This window comes from Equus asinus, chromosome 3 (genome assembly GCF_041296235.1).
Source record: "Equus asinus isolate D_3611 breed Donkey chromosome 3, EquAss-T2T_v2, whole genome shotgun sequence".
Lineage (NCBI taxonomy): Eukaryota > Metazoa > Chordata > Mammalia > Perissodactyla > Equidae > Equus > Equus asinus.
In genome coordinates this window covers 63,008,188-63,027,989 of record NC_091792.1, presented here as the reverse complement: position 1 = coordinate 63,027,989, position 19,802 = coordinate 63,008,188, and the positions used below count along the sequence as shown (strand labels likewise).

Below are 19,802 nucleotides of genomic sequence, written 5' to 3'. Positions count from 1 at the left end.
TTTTTAAGCCAGGAGCCATTACAGCCCACAAGTTAGAAAATAATGCTTCCAACCTCCTAATGTATTTGTATAATCCTTTTTCCTTGCATTAGTGCACTCTTTTAGGAACCTCATTTTCCCTGTAGATTCATTTACTAAACTTGAGTAGATCTTTATTTTCATTCTAGTTTATTATATTTTTCTTGTGTTAAAATCAAATAAAACTAAATTTTATATTTTTAATTTAAAAATTTTGTCTATAGTATGATGTCAGTTTAGTAATTATTTCTGCCTATTCTATGTAGATTCATATGTAGATATGCTTGGAGAGATCTTGTAAAGAGTAGTTATTTCTGAGTGGTAAGAATTTGGATTTTTTTTTTATTAGCTTTCCTCTTTCTTTTTCTACTTTCCTCTGAATTGCTTAGAATTCTTTCTTATAATAAGCATGTACTATGTTTACAAAAAGAAAACCAGACTTTCAAAATAACTTTTATAATAAGAAACATTCTCATCACTATTGATTATGTATAAAATTGGGTGCAACCTTCTTTGGGGGACAATCTGATAGTCTATTACAAACTTAAATGCTGCTCATAGCCTACAAATCAAAAATTCCATTCCTGTGAATTGGCCCCAAAATACTTATTCATATGCACAAAAATATGCTTAGAATATTTATTCTATCATTATTTATAATAGTAAAACATTAGCAACAACTGAAATGTCCAATAATAGGTAAGTGTTTAAGAGGATTAGGGTATATTTATAGTGTAGAATACCATGTGACCATTAGAATGATAAAGATTCATAATGTAACATATGAGAAAATTTCAAGATGGCATGTGAGAAACATGTTACTTGTTATGTATAGAATAACTCCAAATGTGTGTTTTTTTAAAAAAAACAAATTATGTGTATGTATACATATGCACATGTTTATGTATTAAATGCATAGGAAAGAGTCTGGAAGGATTCACACCAAATAAACAAGGATACCTCTAGGATAGGGAATAGAGGGGTTGAGGAGGAAGGACTGTTTTTCCTCTGAATTCTTTGTTAATTATTTTTATGGAGAATGCATGCATGTGTTTTAACTTAAAAATTTTGAGACCTAACTCTGGTTGCACTGTGGAAGGTGAATAGTAGAGATGACTGCAGTTCTCAAGTAGAAAATTGCTTTGAAGAAGCATGTTTCACTTTTTCAACTATGACATGATCTTCTAATTAGAAAGGATCTGATCATGAGGATTTTGTACTTTGTGGATCTTAGGTGGCTTGTTCTTTTCATCAAAGTTATTTCAGTTGTCCAGGTAAAAGAGGCTGAGATTCCAAACTGCAGGAATGAGGATTGGAGAGAACATGAAGAGAATTTTAGAAGACAGAAAGTGATTGGATTTTGTAAGCATGTGAGAGTTGGAGAAAAGAGTAGAGTGAAAGATAAAGTTGAGATGGGGGCACAGAAAGAAGAGCAGATTTAAAGGAAGCAGATAGCGAATTAAATTTTCTATGTTGAAGACCTGTGGGAAATTCTCATGAAGCTATCTAGCAGATAGTTTGTAAGAACAGTCTGATGCTGTGGAAGTCATTGGCATTTAGGTATTTTAAATCATGGTTGTTGATAGTTGAGATGACTAAAGGAAGAGTGTATAGAGTGAGAGAAATGCTTAAAGATGGAACCCTGGAGACACTTAGATGTAAGCAGCTAGCAAAGCAATCCCTGAAGCGGACTGAAAAGTTGTGTTGGAGAGTTGTATCCAACATTCCGAGGACGAAGATGCTATGAGTAGTCAGTAGTGTCACACTCTACAGGAATTGGAAGGAAGAGGAAACATTTAAATTTGTAGTAGTGTTAGGGACTTCCACAAGAATGGGTTGTGGTGGAGAGCCCTCTAGTGGAAGGGAGCATGGCGTTCGAGGAAGTGGAAGGAGCCTAATAGAAGTGAAGCCCAGAAAAGAATGTGAAAGGGGCTTGCAAAAAGGTTTTTTTATCCTTTCAGTGCAATGTGATCACTTTCTTAATGGAAAGAAATTAATTAGGGTTTGTTTTAGTCCCTTAATGTATGAAGGTTATATGTAAATTTTTCTTCTCTTCTGCCTTGTGAAAGGTAGAAAAGAGGTTTTGAGGAGCTAAAACTTGTGGAGAATGACATTTTTTTCAGCTTTGGGAAGTAAGAGGGGAGTAAGGGAAATTTTCTCTCAAGAAGCACCAAAGCCAACAGTAAAGAGAAGCTGCAGGGCCGTTTGACACCTAGCTCAACTGAAGTTCCAAAGGCATGGACCAGCCCCAGAAGAATGAGTTAAGGGAACCTTACCTGTCAGTAAGCTGCTAACTAAGAAAAACCATTGTAAAATGTGTTATTGTACATATTTAATTTTTATACTGCCTCTTCTAGAAAAACTACCTGCTTTATTACTTTGTTTTCTATATTTATTGTATAAAAACTGAGATTAAATTTACAGGGAAGAAGTTCTTCATTTATTTCCTCCTCACACAAAAGACTAGATAGGAGGATATTCTTTATAACTTCTCTTCCTTTGTTTTGTTAAATTGGTAATTATGCATAGAGAAAATTGTGAAAGAACATATTTCAACAATTAACATTGCTTACCTCAGAGTGGAATTGGTGAAAGAAGGCTGAAATTAACTTCTTTTTGCATTTCTTTGTTGTTTAACTTAATTACTGTGTTTATGAAACAACCAATAAAGTATGTAGTGTTTATAGGGAAAGACTAAAAATAAAATAAATTAATACAATTTGTAGGAAGATTAAACAGTCTAGAGATATACAGTGTAGGAAGCATCTGCCACTAAATTCATATTGTGTGTCTTTATATATAAGCTTTTATTACTATACAAATTGGAACGTGGATTATGTAAAGATGTATATATTCTTAAAACTGTATGCTTTTTAATTTGTATCCTGGGCATCATTCCATATTGATATATATCCATTTATTCTTTTAAACACGACATAGAATTTTGAAAACTTTTTGGGGGAAACTTTTTTTTAATTGAAATATAACATATACAAAGAAAAGTATCCAGGTTAATGACTTTTACAAAGTGAAGATGAACATATAACCACCATCCAGATTAAGATGAAGAACAGTGCTGGTCACTATATAAGCCTCCCTCACACTGCCTCCCATTAATTAACCTCCTGTCTCCTAACTGTAGCTAACCACTCTTCTGATGGCCATCTGTGTAGATAAGTTGTGTCTGTTTGTTAACTTTATGTAAATTGAGTCATACAGTTGTGTGTGGCTTTTTTTTTTTTCTTTTTTGGGGGGAAGATTAGCCCTGAGCGAACAGCTGCCAATCCTCCTCTTTTTGCTGAGGAAGACGGGCCCTGAGCTAACATCCGTGCCCATCTTCCTCTACTTTATATGTGGGACACCTACCAGAGCATGGCATTTGCCAAGTGGTGCCATGTCCACACCTGGGATCCAAACCGGCGAACCCTGGGCCGCCCAGAAGTGGAATGTGCGAACTTAACCGCTGTGCCACTGGGCCGGCCCCAATGTGTGGCTTTTTTCTCTGTGTGTCTGACTTTTTTTTGGCCAACATTATTTTGGGGAGATTTATCCATGTGGTTACATATAGCAGTGGTTTATCCTTTTTTCTGTTTGATCTAGTAGTCTATAATAGAATGCATAAATGTCAGAACTTATGCATTCTCCTCTTGATGGATATCTGAGTTGTTTCAAATTGAGGATTCTCATGGATAATGCTCGTGTAAGCCTTCTTGCACATGTCTTTTTAACATGTTTCTATTGAGAATGTACGCATTTCTGTGAGCTACATACCAAGGAAAGAAATTGCTAGGTCATATGGTATGAGTATATTCAGCTTTAGTAAATACTGCCCTGTTGTTTCCCAGTGTGGCCCTGACATTTTACGCTTCCATCAGCAGTAGGAGATTTCCAAATACTCTGTGTCCTTGCCAACACTTGGTATTGATGGCTTTTCGTTTGCTTGGTTTGGGTTTTTTGTTGTTGTTTGCTTTTGATGGCTGTTTTAGAACATTAATTTTAAAAGTCTGCCCAGTATTTTATTATGTGAATAAACTATAATTTAACTAATCTCCTTTTGTTGGGCTTTTGCCCTCTTCCCCCACTGGAGCACAGTCAGAACCTAGATAGCTCTGTTACCTCGTGGGCTCTGTGGTTTGTTTTCTGTGTGATCTGACTGTGTGAGGAAGACTTACTATTCAGAATAACAGAACTGATACATTCTTTTTTTTTCTTAACAGATTTTCCTCAAATTCCTTCTGTGTTTGAGCAGTATAGTACCAAGATATAGATATGAAGAATCTATAAAAAATAGTTTCATTTTGTTCACATGAAAATCAGTTTTGATTTCATCGTGGTAAATGGTTATTTTCTTCAGCCTTGTTTAAAAGTAGTGTGTAAAATGGTATAGTGTCTGAAACTGGACTTCTCGTGACAGCATTGCCAAACACAGGCAGTTTAATTATCCAGAATAATTTGTGTTCTCTTAGTACAAACCTAAAGTGCTAGCTGCTGTCACCTGTATCAAATACACATTTAATCCATTGTAAAACTGTTGTTTTACTTGAGAATTACTTGAGAATGTAATCATTTAGGTTTTGGAAAACTGTTTGAATTTCACGCTTTGAAAGTGAAAGGTGTTTCCAATCAGAGAACCTTGCTTCACAGCCCAACCTTTCTTTTAACAAAACTCCCCTCCCCTATTTCCTCAAATTTTCTTATAACATAGGTTTGGTTTTGTTTTGAGGAAGATTAGCCCTGAGCTAACATCTGCCACCAGTCCTCCTCTTTTTGCTGAGGAAGACTGACCCTGAGCTAACATCCATGCCCATCTTCCTCTACTTTATGTGTGGGACGCCTGCCACAGCATGGCTTGCCAAGCAGTGCCATGTCTGCACCCAGGATCTGAACCGGCGAACCCCAGGCTGCCGAAGCAGAACATGTGAACTTAACTGCTGCGCCACCAGGCCAGCCCCTAACATAGGTTTTTAAAAGGGGCTTGCTCTTAACGAGTTAAATGTGAGCATCAGACCTCCTGGTTCTTCTCATGTTACAGTTGTGATCACTTTATGATAACCACTCTTAATTGTGCATTATAGCTTTAAATAGGTGTTGGCACAGGGGTATCAGTACTACCCAGTTACTGTAAGTAATTCCTTGGAAGAGTTTAGATACTGTTAACCCTCTATGATAGTGGAATGGTCTTTTGCGAAGTACCTTATGGGCAGGTAAAACAGTTTTATCTTTCCTGTTATTCTTTGCTTTTGCCAGTTGTATGTTCAATTATTTATTTTTAGAATAACTATAATGACCTGAAGGAGCATGTGATTCTCAGACTAGTATGTATTAGACATGCTTTTTTACTTTCACGTGTGGAGGTTTTTCACATTTCTAATTCATTGCTGTCAAGAACTACTTAGTAATAGCTGAAGTGTACTGCTTTATAATCTGTTCAAGTTTTTGATAAGTCTATGTGTTATAAGAACATCTTTACCTCTTGAGATTTCTAAGAGGTCATATTGCAGCGTTATTTTAAAAGTCTTCAAGTTCTTAGTTATCTGTACTAATGGTGACAAGTGTGAAAATGCCTAAATGAATTAACAAATAAGGCTTATTGAGAGAGTATTTTCAATGACCTTAGTCTTTTTATCAGTTTCAGTAATGAATAGCAAAACTTGCTGGCTTGAATTTTTTTTTTTTCGTCTTCTTCTCAATATCTGATAAGGTTCTAATATTCTAAACCAGGATTGAGGTGGACATGGTGGTGGTTGAAGGAGCACAAATCTAATCAACTTCTGAAAAATAACTATTACTTAGGAATCTCTTCGTTTATCTCATATTCGTGGACCTGATTTAGAGATTAATGTTAGAGACCACTTTCAAGTCTTGGTTAATAAAATATTTTGACCTTCAATGGATCGTTTCTGAATATATCCTAGCCAGTGTAGTCAGCCTATACAAAGAAGCCCAGTATTAAACAGTTTGCTCAAGTTGCAGCTTCCTTATAGAGCAACACCGAGAATAAAGCACCCAGTAACCTAGAACCAACAGAGCCCTCATTAACTTCCCTGTAGTTTCAATACCCACAACAGCTATTTCTCTTTCTGCGTAGGTATCAGTCAGAGCCGGATCTCTCACTGGCTGTTGCAGCAGGGATCAGACCTGAGTGAACAGAAGAAAAGAGCATTTTATCGATGGTATCAACTGGAGAAGACAAACCCTGGTAAATATCCTTTTTTTTTTTTTTTGCATCTGAAACAAGACAAATGTAATTAATTACTTTATTGAATCCATGTGCTGACTTGTCTTCACTAAGGTAATTTCATACTTTTATTGTTGTTCCTTTAGGCCAAAGAACACTCTTAATTGTAAAACCTAAAAGCTGATTGTACCAATTTTTAGTTTAGTGTCTGAAATTATCTAGTCATTTTCATTCCTTCCCTCAAGGTGCCTCTTTGTTTCTGGGTTATATGTGATTTCAAACCATGGTTTGAAAGAAAGATCACGATTGTCAGTGGCTGACTTTCTTTTCATCAACTATAGGTATACACATAAGATTCCATATCTAGTATTTTTAGTTTTGTTTTTGTTGAAATCTTGGGGCCAGCCTGGTGGCTCGTTGGTTAGGTTCGCAATGTAGGCTTTGCTGGTTCAGATCCTGGGTGTGGACCTACGCACTGCTCGTCTAGCCATGCTGTGGCAGGCGTCCCACATATAAAATAGAGGAAGATGGGACGGATATTAGCTCAGGGTCAGTCTTCCTCAGCAAAAGAGGAGGATTGGCGGCAGATGTTAGCTCAGGGCTGATTTTCCTAAAAAAAAATAATTAATTTAATAAAATCTTGTTTTAGTAATATAAATTTAATGCTTTTATTTAGTTCTTGCTATACCATATCCAATGATCTCTGCTAATGATTTTCTGGTTTTAATTCTAATTACCTGGGTGATGAATGTGTCTTTGGACTTTAGGGTAGAGTTGCTCTGATGACTTCAGGAGCAACAATAGCTTGGAAAGTAGAATGAAATCTTAAGGAAAAAGATCACAAAAAACCTTTGTGTCTGAAGTTGCCAGGCGTAGACAAGATCTATTGCAAACAAGTGGTATATAAAGTAGAATCTGAAGTTGTGTGACAGACTGTCTCAATCTACACGGTACACAGACTGGTGACAGTGAGCCTGATCCCAAGTTTAACCTTGTGATTGAGCTGTCTTCTGTAATACTACAGTATTAAAGTCTTTGCTTACAGACTAAATAACCAATTGGAATATTGCATATTGACTCTTAATAATAGTATCATTGGCTCTTAGATGGAAATAAAGAATGTAAATAAAGACATATTTGTGTGTGTGTGTGTCTGTGGTGAGATTTTTTTTTCAGAGATTGTATTCTCAATCTGAAAGGCACAAAACAGAGCAGACCTCTCTGCAATGAATTTTTTTTTATCTACCCTGCCCCCTAATTTCTATTTTGAAATATTTAAGATGTACAGAAAACTTGAACGACCAGCACAGTGAACACCTGTTTACCCTATTCTTAGATACAATAATTGTTAACATTTTACTGTATTTTCTTTAATCCCTATATAAATAAATGAATAAATTTTAAAATATATATATACGTATATGTATACACACACACACATATTCACTCTCTCTTCAGCATTCATCTCCTGGAAAAAAATGGTAATTGCCTACATAACCACAGTCCCTATTAACATATTTAAGAAAATTAACAGTGATTCCATATCATCTAATATCCAGTCCATATTTGCATTTCTCTAGTTGTTGCGAGAATGTCTTTTGTAGCTTTTTTTTTATTAAGTAGTATCTGGTTTGGGTTGACAAATTGGAATTTGTTGTTATGTCTCTTTAGACTCTTAAATCTAGTCACTCAAACATGAAAATGACAAACTTTTTTTAACCATCTGATCTTACAGAATGTTCCACATTCTGGATTTTTCTGTCTCCTCTTAGTGTCAGTTCACTTATTCCTCTCTAGCCCCTGTATCTCCTGTAAACTGGAAGCTAGGATTAGAAGCTTGATTAGATTGAGGTTAAACATTTTTGGCAAGAATACTTCATTGATTATTTAGGGAGGGCATATACTAATGGCTGCAATTTACTTTGAAATGCATCAAAATAAAATGAATAGGGAGATCGGTAGATATGTGATAAAGTACATAAAATATTAGATGGTATGAGTACATATTTTCACTATAAAATTCTTTTATTGTTGCTGTTATGTTTGAAACTTTTCTCAAAGCATTGGGCTTATGCTTTGTAGGTAAGCTTCAGCTCATATTACCACATATCAAGAGGCATGAAATGTCAGGTTGTAGTGCTATTCATATGCTAAGTTTTGTCATTTGTTAGGGTAGTGACCACCAGATCTTATCTTTGCAGTTTCTAAATAATCTGTAGGACATCATTTTGCCACTGGATGAATATCCTCTTCTACAATAACCTTTGCCAGTGGTCTTAGCATCCATTGATGACTACCTAAATCAGTTATTCCAATGAAGATTGCAAAATGGTGATAATCTAATCAAGCATTCCTTCAACATTTATCAGCTGGCATTTTTTCTGCCAGGAAGAACTTTCATTTTTAGATATTTTTCTAATGATATCTCCATATATAAGCAAAATTCTCAAAATAAGACTCTGTTGCTGCCATTAGTTAAATGTTCTGAAGCAACACAGTTCAGTAGAAATATAATATGAATGATATATGTAATTTTACATTATCTAGTAGCCGCATTTAAAATGTAAGAAGAAATAGTTAAAATTAATTTTAATAATATATTTTATTTAACAAATACATATTAACAGTTCAACATTTAATCAATGCTTTTAATAATTATTGAGGTTTCTTCCTTCCTTCCCTCCTTGCTCCCTCCCTCCCTTTTTGAAATCCAATGTGTATTTTACACTTAAAGCACATATAATTTCCAATCAGCCACGTTTCAAGTACTCAATAGCCACATGTGGCTAGTGGTTACCATATCAGATGACACAGCCTTAGAATATATCATGGTTGAAGCAACACTTCAAACTCAGCTCTAAGCAATCTTTCCAAAGACATCATTTCTCCCATGATTCATAGCAGAGCAAATCAGATGGAGAGGGACAAAAATTTGGCACTTGGTCTGCTTAATAGAGCAGCTTCGGTTGATAGCAAGGGTTTGGCTAGGTAAATAAGCAACTGTGCCCAGGGGTTTCATAAGCCTGTTTACATCCAGCAATTGGCTACCGAGGGGAGCATCAGGGGGATTATCAAGATGTTCCAAAATGTATAGGGCAGAACAGTGAAAAATTTGGAGGACAAACACTAGTCAACTTGTGTCAGGCAATCAGCCTTCCTAAGAGAAGGGATTTTTGTCGCTTGGATTTGACAATTAGCACGATGCCTTGACATATAATCTGATTACAGTTGGTGAGGCTGAATTCCCACCCTGGAATTTCAGGGCTGGGCTCCAGTCCCAGGCAGGGACTAGGATACCAGGAAAATGAATTCACTAGAAACAGGAAGGAGAACTAAGGTCCATCTCTCAGGCTGCAGAAACATTCTTGTAACTGACCTGATAGCACTGCCGACTATGGAATACTACTACTATTGGAATCCTGTTTTAGTACTGGGGTGATATAGTGTTCTTCTGAAGCTGTTTTTTAAAAAATTATTTCTGTTTTTAATGTTATTTTTTAAATATTAAAGATTGTTTAAATATTAAACATTTCTTAAATATTAAATTAATATTTGTTAATTTCTCTTAGAACCAGGGCTAGGTTGACTCATCATCAGGAAGCTGGAGGAAGGTGGAACTAGGGCAGTGAAACAGAAAAATGGGAAAGGACTAACAGCATTCATTCAGCTATTGATTAGGAACTGTTTTCTTTAAGGAGGTAGTACCTCCTTTTAAGAATAAGTTCTCCTAATTATATGTTTGCTTTTCAATGAAGTTACATATCAAGTGTCCTGCTTGTAAGGATTTTCTAATTTTTTAATGTTTATTTTTATTTTGTTTAATTAATTAATTAAATTTTTTGGTGAGGAAGATTTGCTCTGAGCTAACATCTGTTGCCAATCTTCCTCTGTTTTTTTTTTCCTTGAGGAAGATTAGCCCTGAGCTAACATCTGTGCAACTCTCCCTCTGTTTTGTATGTGGGTCGCCGCCACAGCATGGCTTGACAAGTGGTGTAGGTCTGCGCCCAGGATCCGAACCCAAGAACCTGGGCTGCCAAAGTGGAGCATTCCAGACTTAACCACTATGCCATAGGGCCAGCCCAGGACTTTCTATTTTTTTATTTGAAAACCAAATCTATACTGATTCCTGGTTTGTTCTAGTTAAGTTTTCTGTAAGACATAATTTAGTTAGCTGAAGAGAAGAGGATAGGTTCATAATTGTCAATTGGTAGTTTTTGTTGCATCAATAGTAATTGGATGATAGCAATTGAAATTTAATTTTTTAAAGTTTTTCTTTGCATTTTCACCTTTATTAATACAGCTAATATTGTACAGATTTCTTTCTAGATATGTGCAGTTTTTATTTTGCTGACTTTTATCCTTTGATTTTAGCTAAAGAATTATATTGTTTTTTCTTATTCCATGGACACTTTGGAACTACTAATAGGTATGGATAAGATAAACTAAAATTACATTAGCATCTAAGAACAGCTTATCCACTGTTTCTTATAGTACATTAGAATCTTCTTTGCAAGTCATTGCAGAGATGGCTGGAATCCACTTAAATGTCCCTCAGTAGAGAGCTGGTTAAATAAATTGTAGTATAGCTGTACAGTGGAATTCTATGGAGGTTATATAGCTTTTTTTTAAGCTGTTTATATGAATTGAATTTATATGTGGTAGTATCAAATTCATAAGTGAATAAAGTAAGGTACAAAACAGTGGATATAGTATATTGCCATTTATATAGGGGGAATACATACACACACCCACACACACGTATATGCTTATATAAACAGAACATCTTTGGAAGGCTATATTAGGAGCTGACCCAAATGACTGTGGTGTGGGACTAAGAGACTGGGAGTACAGGGGTGGCAGGGAGACTGTTAACTATATGACCTTTCGTGTCTTTGTAAATTTTGTACCATGTACTTATAGTATACCTTTGAAAAATACATATAAAGTGTAATGTAAAGGAGGGAGAGAACGAGGAAGAAAGTAGAGAAGGGAGGGAAGGAGGGAGGCAAAAAAGAAATTAACCTGCCTTGTTAACAGCTTTCACGATACTAAAAACTGAAGAGCCTAGGTTCACACAGTCTACACCTGCTTTTGCGAACGTAAACTCTTTTTTTTTTTTAACGATTGGCGCCTGAGCTAACAACCTTTGCTAATCTTCTTCCTTTTTAATTCTTCTCCCCAAAGCCCCCCAGTACATAGTTGCGTATTCTAGTTGTGAGTGTCTCTGGTTGTGCTGTGTAGGACAACGCCTCAGCGTGGCTTGATGAGCGGTGCCATGTCCACGCCCAGGATCTGAACCTGTGAAATCCTAGGCTCCTGAAGTGGAGTGCAAGAACTTAACCACTTAACCGTGGGGTTGGCCCCATCAGTTCTTTTATTTTATAAATTTTTCTCTGTCCAGGACAAACAGCTTATCAGAAGAAATGTAAATCGTACCATCGTTTTGCATATATTCTGAGCAAAAATGAAAAATTAAGGAAAATTGCGAAGTGAAAAAATGCCTTTTCTCTAAATTTAAGCATTTAGAAAACAATCAAAATGTTTGTACATCCTGTGCCTCTATTCCTGGACTCAGATCACTTCTCTCCATATACTTTGATTGAAATTCTCTTTTTCAACCTCTTCACTCTGGATCCATTTGGATATGGGTTTTCTTTTCCGTCTCTCTTTAAGTGGACTCAGCAAGAAAAATAATAGAGTGGATGTTTAGGTTATTTTTACTGGTAATCTAATAGATATAGATATAGTGTAGTTCTCTGATAAACAGAGCCATCATCAGAATTTCCCAGCATAACCCAAAACCTGCCAAGGTATATGAATAAAATAGGCTGATGGAAACTGATCAAATACCTTTTATCTTGTTTCTTATGAAAAGATTTACAAGAAAATGCCTATTTTTTTTTAAAGAAGTGAATACTAAATTCAGCGTGGTTGACATCAAAAGCCCCTTTATTTAATCAAATTAAGCTCAACAATCTTTTCCCTTGTCTAATTTAAACATTGCTATAGCAGACAGGGTTTGCTGAGTTCCTTTTGGCTCATGGCACTGATTCTGCGTATTTCTAAATTAAACAATTAAATAAAGTTTGCCAAGAGGCTTATGCAGCAAGCCCATGAAGTAAATTTGGAGATGAGAAATAATGCCTTCTTCATTCACTGTTGCAGAGTGTCAGAGCCTCAGGGAAATCATGTGTGACATGAGGGAAGATGAGAAATTACTTTTGGAGAAGCTAGTTTCTGTGAATGAAGTAGTAATGACTGGCTTGTAGTCATTCTTTTATTAGCTGATTGGCAAAGGCTCACCTGGAAGACGTAACCCTGATAAGCAAAAAAATTATCATATGTACAAAGTGAACCTTTACCAAAGTTTTAAAATCTATCAGTAAATTAGGACGAGGTTTTTTTTTTTCCCTTAGGTTTAGACTTGCTAGATAAGTGTGCAAAATTTTGTCTTTTTGTTGTTGTTCGCTAACGTTTATTGTATACTTGCCATGCATCTGGCACTGGGCAAAGCACTTTATATGTATTTCACCTTTACAACATTTAATCCCCAAAATTTTGTCTTAATGGGAGCCCAGATATAATGGGAAAAACCTTCCTGTAAAGAAAATAGGCAACACATTTCCTGTAAGGAAAAAAAAAAACTGAGTTCTTTAGCCAACCCAGAACTACTATTTTTTACTTCACTGGGGTTTCAAGTCTTGTATACGTTGTTCCTACATTCTAGTATCTTTGTATTTTTCTGTTGAAGGCAGTAATTTTGAACCCATTCTTGGGTTATTCATTGCTCTCCATCTGTTTCAACCAAAGCAAGATGAACTAAGGTTTCTAGAACAAATCTGTGTTTATTGGAGTGTTTCCAGAGTGTTTCTTGTGCTATTTTTAAATACTGCTACTTTGAAAAAGGAGCAAGAAAAAAAACCCTCAAAAGTAATGTGATATTATGTTTCAAATTAAATGTTTACAAGTTTGAAATTATTCAGGGTTTTCACCTTCTGTGCATATATTGCTTCGATTTCTTTTAAAGTAACCAGACCAATACTTACTTCTCTCTTTTCTTTTTTTCCCTCCTTCTCTCCCCCCTTTCTTTTCCTTCCTAACCAATTTTATTTCATCTTAATATCTTTTTTATCGAAAATCTGGAGAAAACAAAATATTATAAAGAAGCGTGATTACATTACCAATAAACCCCAATACCAAGAAAGAACCCCTGTTATCAGTTGGTTTATTTCCTTCAACCTCATGATTGAGTTAGGATTCTTTATATTCTTCGTTTTATTTCTTCCCATTTATCATTCGGCTTAACTAAGAAAGCATGCTATGGTTATAGATACGGCCTACTAGTTGGAATTCACTGACCTGTTCCCCATCCTCTACCCAATGAAACCCTGAAACTCTCTATCCTTTTGCCAAAGGAGAGGAGGACCTAGAGCTTTACCCAGTCTGCTTCTACCTCTCTTTTGATCAGCCATGATAGCAGTTAGGCTCTGTTTTGGACCTTTTATCATGGCTGAAGAACAAAATTTGTATAGTCTAACTTAGGCAGATTCCAGAGCCCTTGTTATGCTGTAATTCTTGCTTGCATTCAGAAAAGTACCAAAACAAAGACTTTGAAACCCTCCAACCCAATAGTTCCTTCTTTAGCCTAAACTTTAGCTTTGAATTAGGCCCAGGCCTAATTCCCAAGTTATTTTGACAGAGTGGAATCTTCTTTCTTAAACTGTCTAAAGAAGGGTTTCAGTTTAGAGTTTCACAGTGTGTAGGCCAGGAATTTTTTAAACCAGGGGTCAGCAAACTTCCTGTAAAGGGTTTGATAGTAAATATTTAAAGCTTTGCAGGCCCTGTGGTCTCTGTCACACTACTCAACGCTGCCATTGTAGAGCAAAAAAGAGGCAATGTGTAAATGAATGAGTGTGGCTGTGTTCCAATAAAACATTATTTAAACTATGGCTGCAGGCCATAGTTTGCCACACTTCTTTTTTTTTGTTTTCCTGGCTTGAGGAAGATTAGCCCTGAGCTAACATCTGTGCCAGTCTTCCTCTATTTTGTATGTGTGATGCCTTCACAGTATGGCTGGTGAGTGGAGTAGTTCCGTGCCTGGGATCCTAACCCACAAACCAGGGCCACTGAAGCGGTGCATGTGAAATTTTAACCACTCAGCCATGGGGCCAGCCCCATGCCACACATTTTAAGCCATGAATCTCTAAAGTATTGTATGATGGCACACTCGTCCGTTTGAGGAAGACGTTAAATATTTACTTTAGATCACACACAACAGGAAATCATATATCTATTAAGTGTTTAAACAAAAATGGAAGCTATGAAAATATTCTGAATGATACAAAACACATCGACTGTGAAAGAACAGATTGACAGATTTGACTGCATAAAGATTAAGATCACAAAGCACACCATAAATAAAGATGAATGACAAACTGGAAAAAAAATAGTTGCGATCTATATAACTAGCAATTACTGTGGTTTCTACACACCAATAAAATTAATAACTCAAAAGAAAAGAGGACAAAATATATAAATTCACAAGAAAAGATATATATAATGGTCAGTAAACAGGAAAAGATGCTCATTCTTACTAATAATGAAATCTCTGTATTAAAGGGAATGTTTTTGCCTGCCAAATTTATAAATGTGAATAATTAGTAATACTTAAAATACTCAGTGCATTGGGGAACATGAGGAAATAAACAACTGGAGATGGTTGTGATATCTTACATTAGTTCTATATTATTATGCAACGAATTACCCACAACTTAGCTGCTGAAAACAACAAACACTTATTATCTCACAATTTCTGTGGGTCAGGAATCAGGATGGTTTTGGCTCAGAGTTTCACGAGGTTGTAGTCGAGCTGTCAGCCAGTGCTGCAGTCACTGTGGCTTGACAGTCTACTTCCAGGAAAGCTTCCTTTCAACATTGTGGTTTCAGGTTAGTCATACTTCTTACATGGCAGCTGGCTTCCCCCAGAGTGAGCATCTTAGGAGATGTAGGCAGAAGTTGCAAAGCTTCTTATTACCTAGCCTAGAATTATTTCCATTTTCTGTTGTCAAAATATGTCACAGGACCGGCCCAGATTCAAGGACATGATTACCAGGAGGTGTGACTTACTGTGAAGGTCTGTCTTTGGAACCTGTCCCAGAAAGTTATGCTTAGGAGAGATGAGACTGGCTTGTTCTAAAGTGGTAGCAGTGAAGGTAATACAAATTGGTCTGATTCTAGATATATTTTGAAGATAAAATTGACGGGATTTGCCTATGAATTGGTTATATGGTATGTGGGAGAAACAGAAGTTAAGGATGAATCTGAAGTTTTTGAGCTGAAAAATTTGAAAAATAGAGATGGCATTTACTCAGATAGGAAACACTGAAAGGCAACAGGTTTGGAGACGAAAATCAGGATTGGTTAAAATATTGGGCAACTGTATAAGAGAATGCATATAAAGATACAGCCATTAAAGGGAGATCTACAAATTGATCTGTATGTGCAGAAGTAGAAACACTACCTATGGTATTAATTGCAAGGTACAGTAAATAAAATATGATTCCTTTTATGAAGAAAAAATATATATATTTTTAAAATTTATTTATTTTATTTTTGAGGAAGATTAGCCCTGAGCTAACATCTGCTGCCAATCCTCCTCTTTTTGCTGAGGAAGAGTGGCCCTGAGCTCACATCCGTGCCCATTTTCCTCTACTTTATATGTGGGACGCCTGCCACAGCATGGCTGGACAAGCGGTACATATGTCTGAAGCCAGGATCAGAACCAGCGAACCCCAGGCTGCTGAAGCAGAACATGTGAACTTAACTGCTGCACCACCGGGCTGGCCCCAAGAAACAATATAATTTTTTAATGTGTGCATTATTATACATAATTCAGAGAAGTTCTAAGCTGTCTTTCTAGGGCTATATTGAATTCGGATTTTATTCCATAGGCAAAGGGAACTCTTTGAAGGTTTTTGTCAGCAGAGTGATATATATGATCATAATTATGCTTTGGGAAGACACATTTAACACTGTAAAAAATGGAAGAACAATGGGGAGCCAGGAACTGAACTCTATGAAAGCATACCAAGCTATATTTAAATTCTCTGAAATAAGTCTGTGGAGGTCCGAGACAATGTTACTTTCCTGGTTTTATTCATAGCTTCTAGCCTAGAGCAAGCCATGTGAAAAGGGTTTGATAAATGGTGAATGGATGAATACAGCATCATCACCAGTTTAGGTTATATGAGAAAAGGCTAGTGTGAATTTGTAAAATATCTCAATTATACATTTTTTTCATTGATTTTATTATGTTCAAAGGTTACAGAAAATAGTTTGGCATTAACAGGTAGTAGACCTATGGAGATCTGATTTAGTTAGCAGACTAAAAGCATATCAGATATCGTGTTATTTTCTTTGATGCTCTATTTGACTTTTTTTTAAGCATTTACAATTAGGGTTATTTTAATTCATCTACCTATATACATTCTTTTAAGGCTCCATTTTCTCAACAACAAAAAGTCCTTAGAATGGTAATGAAAGGTTCTAATCATATAAGGTGTATTGTTCAAGATGATTAAAACACTCAAATAAGAATTTCAAGAAGAACTTTTTTAGAGGAAGATACTGTTAAGTTGTCACTGGGCCAAAGACCATACTTCCCTACTCCCCTAAAGAGAGAGGTTTTGGGCTTTGTTTCAAAAACATGACATAAACAAAGATAAAAGACAAATGACACTAAAAGAAAAATGACATTCTAAAATAATGATGGACTTTTTTTTTTAAGATTTTTTAATTTTTTTTCCTTTTTCTCCCCAAAGCCCCCCAGTACATAGTTATATATTCTTCGTTGTGGGTCCTTCTAGTTGTGGCATGTGGGACGCTGCCTCAGCGTGCCCTGATGAGCAGTGCCATGTCCGCGCCCAGGATTCGAACCAACGAAACACTGGGCCACCTGCAGCGGACCGCGGGAACTTAACCACTCAGCCACGGGGCCAGCCCCCCTCTTTTTTTTGTTTTTTTGAGGAAGATTAGCCTTGAGCTAACATCTGCTGCCAATCCTCCTCATTTTGCTGGGGAAGACTGGCTGTGAGCTAACATCCATGCCCATCTTCCTCTACTTTATATGTGGGATGCCTACCACAGCATGGCTTGCCAAGCAGTGCGTAGGACCGAACCCAGGATCCAAACCGGTGAGCCCCGGGCCACCAAAGCAGTACGTGTTAACTTAACTGGTGTGCCACCAGCCCAGCCCCAATGATGAACTTTTTTTTTAAAGATTTTATTTTTCCTTTTTCTCCCCAAAGCACCCCCAGTACATAGTTGTATATGTTTAGTTGTGAGTCCTTGTTGTGGCATGTGGGATGCTGCCTCAGCATGGCTTGATGAGCGGTGCCATGTCCACGCCCAGGACCTGAACCAGTGAAACCCTGGGCTTCCGAAGCAGAGCGCACGAACTTAACCACTCAGCCACTGGCTGGCCCCCCCAGGGATAGACTTTTTAAGGAAGAGCTTTTGTCTCTTTGGATTTTTATTTTGGTCAAACAATTTTTTAAAAATACAGATATCAAATGTATTTGGCTTACAAATTTCAATGGGGGGCAAAAGTTTATTGTTGATTTCATAATTTATTTGTCATCCTGGTTTTAATAAATTGAGAGATATTTGCTAAAATGTCTTGCTTTTTTTCCAGGGGCTACACTAAGTATGAGACCAGCCCCCATTCCAATAGAGGACCCGGAATGGAGACAAACACCTCCCCCAGTCTCAGCCACATCTGGCACCTTCCGATTACGACGAGGGAGTCGATTTACCTGGAGAAAGGAGTGCCTAGCTGTCATGGAAAGGTACATGTCTCCTTTTCCTGTGGGCAATCTCCCAAATTTAGGAAAGAGAGAATCTTTGGATAGATTTGGAAAGTTTTCATTTCAAACAAGTAATTTGGGATCCGAGTTCTATCTCTAAAAGTATTTTGGAGTATTATAAATGGTGTATTGTTGAAATAAGATGATCTTACCATTGAGAATTCATGAAACTGGAGTTAGCATCTATCAATATAATTTAATGATGTCCTCAGTAATTTAAGAAACTTGAGAATTTTGAGTTTAGATCTTTGTATTATATTTTGGAAAATCTCTTTGAAGTCTTATTTTCATCAAAAATATTGAATAATTGTATAGGAGGCCACTGAGATTTAACTTTCTTCAATAAGAAGTATGGCCTAAATGAGCTTAGTCCCAAAGGTTAGAAACACTTGTTTTTGACTTTGATTTTGGTAATTTATTCTCTGACTCTAGCACCTTTACCTGATCCATCGTAGGTACTCAGTACTTTTTAAACTTGAATTCTTGCTTAGCTTCAGTTTTCCCATCTGAAATGGCATAAATTAATTAAAATGATTATGGAATGTTGAGTGTATTTAAGGTGGGTCCTGTAATAGAATTATCATTTTAGTCTCCTACCTATGAGTAATGTTTATAGAATTTTATTTTGATGGAGTTTTATATGCAATAAGATAATAATTTTCCATTAGAAAAGTACTTGTTTCCTCAGATTAAATATAGAGAAAAAGAATATATTAGGCAGAGGTAAAAACAATTGAAGTTTCATATTGAGTGTTCTCAGTAATTTAAATAATAGAAAAGAATGGAATTGAATGTTTAAAACTAGGTTTAACTTCTAAGCTGATCTAGAATACATATTTACATTGAGCCAGCTTCACATTCTTTTTTCTTCAGTTATCTAATCTGACCAGACAATTGGCATACTGAAAAGAACATTTGACTCAGAGTCAGAAGACCTGAAACCTGGTTTTGGCTTTTCCATCAACCAGCCGGGTAACTTTGTTCAGGTCACAAACTCTCAGCTGTAACTTCCTTATCTATAAAATGAAATTCTTCAATAGCCAATGTGAATTAAATGTCATCTAGGACTTTTCCGTCTCTCTTTCTGCCTATTTCCTGATTATTTCTCAACTCGTTAACATCACTACCTGAAGGATGATTTAAAATGTTGAAGTTAAAGCCATGTTTTTGTTCTTGTGATCAAGTTGAAATGAAAAGATTTGCTTAAGGGGAGGGTGTGATCCTGTAGCCAAAATGAGACTATAGCTTGTCTATTGATGTTATCGTCTGTTTCTTTCCTCACTCTCGTTAATATAGATAAGAGTAGAGGCCATTTATTGAATAACAATTCCTTATATGCTTGAGTGGTTAAAGTGAAAGAGATTTGGGCTGGCCCGGTGGCGCAGTGGTTAAGTTTGCAAGTTCCGCTTTGGCGGCCCGGGGTTCACCAATTTGGATCCTGGGTGAGGACATAGCACTGTTTGTCAAGGCATACTGTGGCAGGCGTCCCACATACAAAATAGAGGAAGATGGGCACAGATGTTGGCTCAGGGCCAGTCTTCCTCAGCAAAAAGAGGAGGATTGGCAGCAGTTAGCTCAGGGCTGATCTTCCTCAAAAAAAAAAAAGTGAAAGAGACTTTATTATCCTAAAGATCTGACATTTACAGTCTGCTCTGTTTTTCTCATTTAGAAATTTTGATTATTTAAAGAAATTTCTTCAGAACTTACCATGTAACAGATGTGAATTAAATAATATCTAACTT

General features: G+C 36.3%; 1 protein-coding gene across 29 annotated transcripts in view; it reads left to right on the top strand.

Moving 5' to 3' along the window:
• The window catches only part of HMBOX1 (homeobox containing 1), a 192,112-nt gene that overhangs the window by 112,108 nt on the left and 60,202 nt on the right, over positions 1-19,802 (top strand). For all 29 annotated transcript variants that reach the window (XM_044766903.2, XM_070505127.1, XM_044766904.2 and 26 more), the window contains 2 exons: positions 6,107-6,217; positions 17,889-18,042. In XM_044766903.2, the coding sequence (XP_044622838.1) occupies positions 6,107-6,217; positions 17,889-18,042 (265 nt within the window). The remainder of the gene's footprint in view (positions 1-6,106; positions 6,218-17,888; positions 18,043-19,802) is intronic.